Genomic DNA, 10025 nt, shown 5'->3' with positions numbered 1-10025 from the left:
CTGCAGTGCAGGTCCCAGGCCCAGCCAGGAGATAGTGGCAGAGACAGGCACAGCTACACCAGGGCTCAGGCAGGGACAGAAGGCCCCAGGCTGAGCTGGGCCATGTTCCTGGAGCCCTGGGCAGGAGACAGTGTGGGTGCAGGTCCCAGGGGAGGCCGGTTCCAGCCAGTGAGACCCACGAGCCCCCCAGGGTCCTGAAGTAGATTTTGAAAAGTTTCCAAGCCAGAGAAAGAAAAATGTGGTCACTCAGTGACTGTAAATAATACTTCTGTGTACATGAGTGCCCCTATTTGATTCCTTGATGTGTGGAGTACAGGCTTCTTGAATGGCTATTCCATGCTCTTTGCACCAAGGAAAAGGAGTCATTCCCAAGGGAAGCAGTGGTGCTTGCAGATCCCTGTGACACCATCAACATCTAACTGAAATTGGCAGCTTGGCTTCCTCTCTGCTTGCAGTGGAGCAGATGTTCAGACTCAAACCGAGCTGGTGAGGTCGAAGAATACAGGCAGCCACAGTGGTGAGCACATTGCCTGTCCCTCAGAAAATCAGTACCAGTGATCCTCCCAGAGAGGAAAGGAGTGGCTTAAACCTGGAATTTCAGACAAAAGGGAATGCACAATGCCTACCACTGTTGTATTGAACATATCTGAAGTTTACACCATCCTTAGAGAGATGGGGCTGAAGGGCAGTCAGAAAAATGCATCCTTCAGATCCAAGTCAGTAAACCAAACCAAATTAGGTGCTAATTCAGTTAGCAGTGGATATGGATCTGCTACTACTGGATATAAATCTTCAGTTATTTTGTTTGTAGCTCTGAGATCCTGTACATTTCAAATTGACACTTGTTAAGGAACCGTTCCTGTCTCCCCAAAAGGGAGGTGATGTATCTATGGCACTTTGTGCGCTTGGCTCGAGTACACAAACAGCATTCATGGCAGATCGGGCAGGCACTAATTCCTGCTCCACACCCAGGCCACCTGATATTATTTGAGCCTGCACTTCCTCCCATCTACTACTGATTTTTCACACTCTTTAAATTTCCACAAATTCCTAGTTTAAGCTGACCCGAATTAAAAACGTTATCCCAGTCAGACCAGGTCTCCCTGCATTCACCACACCAAAAATTGTTTCCAAATTGTACAACCACCTCCTGCTTACATGTTAAACATTCAAATACAAACTGGTTTACATGAAAAATATTCAGGCCCGTGTATAGAACACCAAGGAGCAACAGTTGGCTCCAAACTTGCCATATGTTTAACTCAGTCACTCGCCACTCACACCAGAGTTAACTCATTTCACTCACGCAAACAGTTCACCAAATCTAAACACTCAGTTCCTTATGGCAGGATCCAAAGGCAATACCAATCAATCAATGCCCAGAGCAGCGACTCCCTGTGGGGAACCAAACCCTGGTCTCCCTTGTGACAGGCAGGAGTTCTCCCACTGAACCGCAGGGTACACTGGTACAGAAGGGCGCAGCAAGTCTCCAGGCTCACTTTGTGCTCACTGAAATGTTCCCCATTCAAAGGGTGCCCCTCGTAACCAAACAATGGATGGTGCCATGGGTTGTTTTTAAAGCAGATGACAAAACTGGACACAACACACTCCAGCCACTATAGCAAGGAGGATCCAGACACACCTCGGATTCCCATATGCAACGTTGCTACCACCTCTGGTGGGGACTCAAACCCCACCTTCCTGGGGCAAGCACCAATGCTGTTTACCTCACATAGGATGTCTCCTCACACCTTACAGGTATCCCCTTCCCAAGTGTAACATGCCTGGTCCACTGACGATGGTCCTTGTCTATCCCTGCAGTGACCTGGGTAAGTAGAGCAGAGAGGATCCCATCTGGGGTGCCAAACTGATGTGCTGTCGCAGTTTCGCAAACCTAGGTACTGGGGTGGTGGGGGGGGGGAGGGTTGCAGAGATGGTTTCTGCAAGAAGCAGCCTGAAGCTCTCTGTAGGCCCCAGAGAGTACAAACATTGGCTGATTCAAGGCCAGACTGGCTGCTGACCAAGGCTGAGCCAATCGGCAACAGTCACAGCACCTCTGGGAATCACATTTAGGAGAAAGAAACCCACAAGCAGCTGCATTTTGCCTCCAGAGAAGGGAGTGAGAAGATGTGAGGAGCTGTGCTGTGGGGGGAGGGGAGGGAGGAGGCGCCCCAGGTGCCAGAGAGAGAAGCACCCTGTGGAGAAACCCATGACTGAGCGGGTGTCCCCTCGCAGCCCATGGAAAAGGCTGAGACCCCACCTGCAGCCCATGGAGAGGCCCCACGCTGGAGCAGGGGGAGACACACAGGAGATCCTGCGACCCGTGTTGGAGCAAGTCCCTGCCAGCACTTGCAGCCCATGGAGAGAGACAGAGACACAGAGATGAGCAAGGGAGAGATTTGCACCAGAGCAGATTTTCTGGGGGGAGGCTGGTGACCCCATGGAGGACTGGGACTGACAGACATTGTGATTTATGACTACCCACCATAGCAGTGACCCACGCTGGGGCAGCTGGTGAAGAGCTGAAGCCCCGTGGGAAAGGACTCATGTTGGAGAAACCAACTTGCAAGGAACTGGCTGAAGCTCCCATTTCCCCAGTCCCTGCCCCTCCCTGTGTCACAATAGTGGGGGAGATGGGAGTGAAATCATGACTAGAGTGAAGTCTGCTAAGAAGGCAGGGTGGGGGAAATGTTTTAAGACCTGGTTGCTCTTCTCATTATCCGACTGGTGTCACTGTGTGGGTAGTGCAGTGTAATAAATTAGAGAGTTTTCTTTCTTTCACTCTGTGTTGAGTCTGTTTTGCTGTGTGGTTGATTGCAGGATGATCTCTCCGTGTCCTCCTCTCGACCCCTGAGCCTCTCAGTATCTACTTTCTCCTCTGTCTAACTGAAAAAGGGAGTGATGGAGCAGCTTTGGTGGGCATTTGGCCTCCAGCCAGGCCTAAACCACCACACCAAAATCCTCAACATGCCCTGAGGTGACAGGTGAAGGGCCCATACCTATACCCCTTCCCTCCAATCGTACTGAGTCCCTTCACCCTTTGTCATGGGCATCAGAGATGTCACTGCAGCATCAGACACGTTGCCATGGCATCAGACATGTTGCCATGGCATCAGACACGTCACTGTGGCATCAGACACGACACCATGGCATTGAACGTGCTGCGGTGCCAGGCACAGCCGGGCCTCGGCGTGTCGCAAAGGAGCTGCACACCATTGGCTCTCCTGGCCCTGGGTGACGAATCACCAGCGCTGCCCTTTGTGACACCCCCAGTGATGCGGCCGCGGCTCCTGCCCCGCAGTGCCTGGTAGGGCAGCGACAAGACAGGACAGGAGCGTGGAGCTGGCGAGGAGCCCCCGAGCTCAGCCCACATCTTTCCCTGCCTCCTCCCCTCCGTGCCGCCAAGGCCTTGTGTTTGCTGAGGCATCCCCTTCCCAGCCACTACCCTTTTTCTCTGTCCCATAGGAAGGCAGAGAGACCACACAGGCTCCCCAGGGAGGGCTGGGAAGCAAGCTGGGCTCTCCAGGAGAGCAGCTCTCCAGCAGAGATCTCCAAGCTGTACGTGTCCCAGCTGCTGCAGGCCATTAAGTGACAGGGGGCAGAGCTCCTTCACCTCTTCTGTTTGCCTCCAGCCCCTCGCTACCAGCCCCCTCCCCCCACCCCCCGCTCCCCTTCTTTCCCAGGTCCTGTAACCAGCTGGCAGATGCTCTACAGCTCTGCTGCTGTGGTGCAGATGGCGAAGGGTGCTGGCCAGGCTGAAAGGCCCTGACAGACATGAGGTCTTTGTCCCCTTGGCTATGGCTCATATCGCTGCCACAGATGCCTTAGAGGAGACACACTGTTCTCACGGCCATGGAGCATCATTACATCTATGCAATCACTCAAGGGGAGGACATCATGTGTCATAACCCTGTCCTTCCCTTGGAGTCACACAAAGGAATAGCCCTCGGACAGAGGTGGGCGTCAGGATCTCCCTGCCCAGGGGCTGGGGGTCAGCACTTGGCATTTCTGCTTCATCAGACCAAGCCAGGGTGTCCTCAGCATCAGAACTGCCTGCGCTGAGCCTGTGTTTGTCCTCATGGACTCCAGTTGTCTGTTCTAAGGAGCCCATGAGGAGCCTTTGTCAGTAATGGTTCCCAATGTGGCCTGTTAATGCTTCAAGGTGCTTTGGGCATTACTCCTGACTTGGACTTCTTGAGAGGGTTCTTCACTCTCCGTGTGGTAGCTGAGGTCTGTGGACTCAGAAGAAAAGGCACAATGGGGTTCATTAACATCCAGAAAGCACTTAGAAGCATGTCTCTCCAACTCATTTTCATTTAAAAAATCAGCCTTTTACAACTATTTGGATGTTAGTTAGGTCCTTAGTGATGAAGATTTCAAAGGAATTTTCCTGAAGGACCTTTTTTTCAGTCACGGGTATTTTCTGGCATGGCTCAGTTGATAGAAGAAGTGACAGCAGCATTCTGTGATGGATATCGGTCTCCTAAGGAGATCTGGACAGGCAGGAAAAGCAGTCTCTGGAGATCCAACCCTGTCTGGAGAACCTTGCTCTTCCCCAAGACCAGCAGTTCCCTTGCTGGCCTCCTGAGACTCCCAACTCTTTTCCTCACATCATCTGTGCTCACAGGCACAGACAGATTTCTCTGACAACAAACAGCAGTTCAACATGACACCGTTTAATACCCATGAAATCTCTCTCCTCAGCTGCCTGCTACGGCCAAGCAGCGTGTGAAGGGGGTCAGCTTTCAGAGGAGATTCTCCCAGAACAGTTTTAATCAGATACATGGAAAAGTCACTTATCAACACACTGACCTCTTGACAGAACAGTTCATTAGACTGCTGAAAGATGGGATGTTTTCCAACTCTCAGAGTCTAAAAGCAGGAACAAGAGACTGAGCAGCAACTGAATGACCAAAGAGGAGCAGAGGTGGAATTCAGCAAGGATATGTCCATCTAGTCAGCTGCATCAGGAGACGTGGAAACACCTGAATGATCAGTGAGGTGAAAGAGACAAACTAGTGGTAAGACAGGTACAGGGGAAAACGAGTACTTTTTCTGCTGTCCTGGGTACCAATCCCGGCAATTCCCGTTTTGTCCTGGTGGGAAAGCATTGCCATTCCAGACAAGCAGACGAGTGATTCAGGAGATGAAGAGGTGCTCGTAAATTTGTTTAAATAAACCCAAAAAACAAGGAAGGAAAAATTGTGTCCCTTTGGAGGCAGACATGCTGCAAAATGTGCATGCTTTGTCATTTCATGGTGTCTGGAGCAAAGAAGACCTAGAGATACTGTGTTAGGAATAGGATGAATGTGCACAATTTTGTTATACCTTAGACAATGTAAAAGGAAAAAATACTGAAAGAATTAAAACCTGCTAAGTAGAGACTGGTCCTAACGTGAGTTTTGTGGTCAGTGATATGCAGAAGAAGATGAGCAGTTCATTGCTGCTTAGAAAAATCTATTCATCAGTTTCCACATGGCATCCTTGAGCTCCTGGTTCCTCATGCTGTAGATGAGGGGGTTCACTGCGGGTGGAAACACTGAGTAAAGAAATGCCAATACCAGGTCCAGAAATAGGGAGGAGATGGAGTTGGGCTTCAGGTGGGCAAATACGACAGTGCTGATAAACAGGAAGACCACGGCCAGGTGAGGGAGGCAGGTGGAAAAGGCTTTGTGCCGTCCCTGCTGCGAGGGGATCCTCAGCACAGCCCTGAAGATCTGCACATAGGACACAAAAATGTACCCAAAACATCCAAAAATTAAAAAGACACTGACCACAATGAGTCCAGTTTCCCTGAGGTAGGCATCTGAGCAGGAGAGCTTGAGGATCTGGGGGATTTCACAGAAGAACTGGTCAACAGCATTGCCATGGCAGAGAGGCAGTGAAAATGTATTGGCTGTGTGCAGAAGAGAATAGAGAAACCCACTTCCATAGGCAGCTGCTGCCATGTGGACACAAGCTCTGCTGCCCAGGAGGGTCCCATAGTGCAGGGGGTGGCAGATGGCAACGTAGCGGTCATAGGCCATGACAGTGAGGAGACAGTACTCTGCTGAGAACAAAAATAGGAAGAAAAAGATTTGAGCCACACATCCTGCGTAGGAAATGGCCCTGGTGTCCCACAGGGAATTAGCCATGGATTTGGGAACAGCAATGGAGATGCAGCCAAGGTCAGTAACCGAGAGGTTGAGGAGGAAGAAGTACATGGGGGTGTGGAGGTGGTGGTCACAGGCTATGGTGATGATGATGATGGCATTGCCCATGAGGGCAGCCAGGTAGATGCCCAGGAAGAGGCAGAAGTGCAGGAGCTGCAGCTCCTGTGTGTCTACAAAGGGCAGGAGGAGGAACTGGCTGATGGAGCTGCTGTTGGACATCTGCTGCCATCAACTGGGGAGAGCTGTGAGAATCGGAAAATGCAATGAAACGTTAGGGAACACTTCTATGAGGATAACCTCTTCCAATTTACATTGACTCCCTGGATTCAGGAGTACTTTTGTCAGGTCCTTTTTGGGAGGTCTGTTTTGTGCCGCCTTGAACATGCCACTGCTGGGACCCTCTGGTCAGCTGTGGCCTCCCCAGAACTCGTTCCTGCCTGAGTTCTGTAGAATATCAGTGTCTTCACTGCAGGGAATATCAGGGAGGTCCCAAATCCCCTCTGCCAGGGCATTTCTGGAAGCAGTTCCTTCTTTCTCCCTCCCTGAAATTGTCTCTGATGCCTGGAGCTGTCCCTGCAGATGCTTATCTTTACCCATGTCACCTCCCTCTCTGTTCTCACAGACCTCATCCAATCTGCCCTTTTCTCTTCTCTTCTCTGCAGACCCTTCCAAGCATCAAGCAGTGCCCCGGGGAACCTCTGTGTGTTCAAGGATCAGGAAATCCTCTGATGCGGACATTCTTGAGGGGAGAAATGAGTTCTAATGTACCACATCCAGCACAGCCCACAGGAGAGGAAAAGACAAAGACTGCCTGGCAGGAAAATGCTTCCTTGGTGTTGTTCTTGAAATTCCCTTTGGAATATCTCAAGGATCAGCTGAAGCTGGCAGACAAGATGACAAATGCAGCATTTTGTTGCAGCAGATGGACCTTATGCTGCTCTTCCCTGGATCACTCCTTCAAAACACCGGTCGTTGTCTACCCCCGTGGAAAGCCCACCAGTCAGCAGCAGAGTCCCTGTCCCAGCACACAGCCCCTGGGGTGCAGGGACCCTGCTCACAAGGACAGCCCTGGGCACCCCTGGGTGCACATGCTGCTTCACACCTCTGCAGCCATGCCCAGGAGAAGACAGCTGTCCTGCCCTGTCCCTCTGATGGGGCAGAAGGGCATCCCTTCCAGGCAGCACTTTCTGGTCCTAGAGAGAACCTGTCCTCCTGACAGACCCCACACACTGCCCCATGTCCCAGCTTTAGGAGATCCCTCCAGGAATAGAAACTTCACTACCCTGCACCCACAGATATACCAGGCAGAGTGCTGTGGAGATTTCTCCTCCAGTGAGCTCTCAGCATCCATCAGCTCTCTCAGCCTCACAGGTCTCCCCTCGGTGCCTGCAGGCAGTGTCCCCAGCCCTGTGTGCTTGGCAGAGGAGCTGCTCCTGGGCAGAGCTGTCTCTTGTAAGGGCTGCTGGGTTGCAGTGAGCTCCCTCCACTCCTGGAGCCCATCCCAGCTCACAGCAGAGGAGCAGGCGAATACGACACATACTCCATTCCCCAGAGTCTCCAGTGAGGTGTCCCTGGAGCTCCAAGGAAACTACTTGGAAAGACACTAAGTCTTTACTGACTTTCTCTTCCCTGGGTGGGGAGAAACCCTTGTGTCTGCAGAGTCCTTTCTCCTGATCAAACCAGAGCTGGGCAGGACAATCTACTTTCCTTGCTCTCATAAAAGACAGGACCCCAAGGTAGTGAGTCTTTCCCCCTGTGACAGTCATTCCAGACCCCTCATCCTTGATTTGCAGCCCTGGGGCTGGAAGGAGAAGCAGCTGTGGCCTATGGCTGCCACAAACCCACCAGTGCTGGTATTCCTCTTGCCACAGTTCTGGTGGCACAAATAGGCTCCTTCTGTCTGGGAGCTGCTGGTCCCAGCTCCCATTGGAAATTATCATGTACTCTTCTCCATGGGAGTGAGCCTCATCTGATGGAAACTGTGTGTCACCCTCATTCGCCTGTACCCATAACTGAAGACTGGGAGTAACTCTTTGGGAGCCCATGGGAGAGGCTTCTGCTCCTCATGCACACCTGGGAGTTTGTGAGACAATTCAAGATTGTAGTTTCCCTTGTTATAAATCTCTCCTCACTCCTGTCTTTTACTTCTGCAACACTTTCCCATACCCAGAGTCAGCAGATGTCCAACAGCAGCTCCATCAGCCAGTTCCTCCTCCTGCCCTTTGCAGACACACGGGAGCTGCAGCTCCTGCACTTCTGGCTCTTCCTGGGCATCTACCTGGCTGCTCTCCTGGGCAAGAGTGTCATGATCATTACTGCAGCCTATGACCATTGACTCCACATGCCCATGTACTTCTTCCTTTCAACCTCTTGTTGAAGTGGTTTGACCCAGGTGCTCACCAAAGCTGCTCTATCGCTCTCCTTCCTCTGCTGCGTAAGGGAAAGAATATATAACAAAAGGTGAAGATAAGGACGGGGAGAGATCATGCAGAGGTCACTCTCCTGAGTTACTCTCAATAAACCAATATAATTCATTACCCAATCAAAGAGAGCAGAGGAATGAGAAAGAAAAATAAAACACCCACCCACATCCTTCCCTGTTTTTCCCAGGGTCCCCTTCACTCTCCAATTCTCTCCTTCCTCTAACTGAGCAGCACAGGAGGATGGGGAATGGGCATTGGGGTCAGTTCATCACACATTGTCTTGGCCGCTCCTTCCCCCTCATGGGAGGACTCCTCACAGTCTCCCCTTGCTCCAGCATTGGGTCCCACCCATGGCAGACAGTCCTCCAACATGAGTCCTTCCCACATGGCTTCAGAACATCACCAGCTGCTCCAGGGTGGGTCACTTTAATGGGGTGCCGTCCCACAGCAACTGACTGCTCTAGTGTGGATCCTCCACAGCCCTGCCAGCAAACCTGCTCCAGCACAGGCTTCCTATGAGGTCACAGCCTCTTTCAGGTGTCTGCACCTGCCTGAGCGTGATGACATCTACAGGCTGCATGTAGAATCACTGTTCCACATCATCCAGCATGGGCTGAGGAGGAACAGCCTCATTCACCTTGGATTTCTCTCTGGGCTGCAAGGGCATCTCTGCTATGGGGCTTGGAGGACCTTCTCCCCCTACATCAGTGATCTTGTTGTCTGCAAAGTTCCTTATAGATTCTCACTCCTTTCTCTGGCAGCATAAAGCAGCAGATAATTTTTAATTCCCTATTAAATAAATTGTTACAGCAAATATCTTTTCACTCCCCCTCTGCCATGGCAATGCTGCTGACCAGTTCTTCTATGAAAACCCCCAGATGCTCAAGATCTCTTGCTCACAGGCCTCGCTGAGGGAAATTGTGGTCAGAACTTGTTTAGCTTTTGGGTGTTTGGTGTACATTGTGGTGTCCTATGTGCAGATCTTCAGGGCTGTGCTGAGGATCCGCTTGGAGTAGGAATGGCACAAAGCCTTTTCCTCATGCCTTCTTTCCATGGGAGTGGACTCCTTGTTTGTCAGCACTGCGATGTTTGCCTGCCTGAAGAGGCCCTCAATCTCCTCCCTATTTATACCTTCACTGATTCATAGAAGTCTAGGGGTTGGAAGGGGTTGGAAGGGGCCTCCAGAGGTCATCAAGTGCAAGCCCCCCTTCAAAAGCAGTGTCCCTAGGAAACATTGCACAGGTCGGCATCCAGACAGGTCTTGAATATCTCCAGAGAAAGAGACTCCACAGCCCCCTGAGCAGCCCAGGGCTCTGTCACCCTCACTGTGTAAAATTTCTTCTTAATTTTGGTGTGGAACTTCCTGTGCTCCAACTTCAAGCCATTGCCCCTTGTCCTGTCTTCACAGACCACTGAAGCTGGTAGAGGTATTTCTTTACATGGTGGTTCC

General features: G+C 51.4%; 1 protein-coding gene across 1 annotated transcript; it reads right to left on the bottom strand.

Annotated features, from left to right (window-relative positions):
- Positions 1-5447: 5447 nt before the first annotated feature.
- On the bottom strand, positions 5448-6371 carry LOC311199979 (olfactory receptor 14A16-like; the record flags this gene model as incomplete). Its single annotated transcript, XM_084274128.1, has 1 exon — positions 5448-6371. The coding sequence occupies one exon, from the start codon at positions 6369-6371 to the stop codon at positions 5448-5450; it is 924 nt and encodes a 307-aa protein (XP_084130254.1).
- Between the last annotated feature and the right edge of the window lie 3654 nt (positions 6372-10025).

This window comes from Gallinula chloropus (assembly GCF_964237585.1).
Source record: "Gallinula chloropus genome assembly, chromosome: 22".
Taxonomy (NCBI): Eukaryota; Metazoa; Chordata; class Aves; order Gruiformes; family Rallidae; genus Gallinula; species Gallinula chloropus.
The sequence above is the reverse complement of the archived record's forward strand: the minus strand, read 5'-3'. Positions and strand labels throughout refer to the sequence as shown.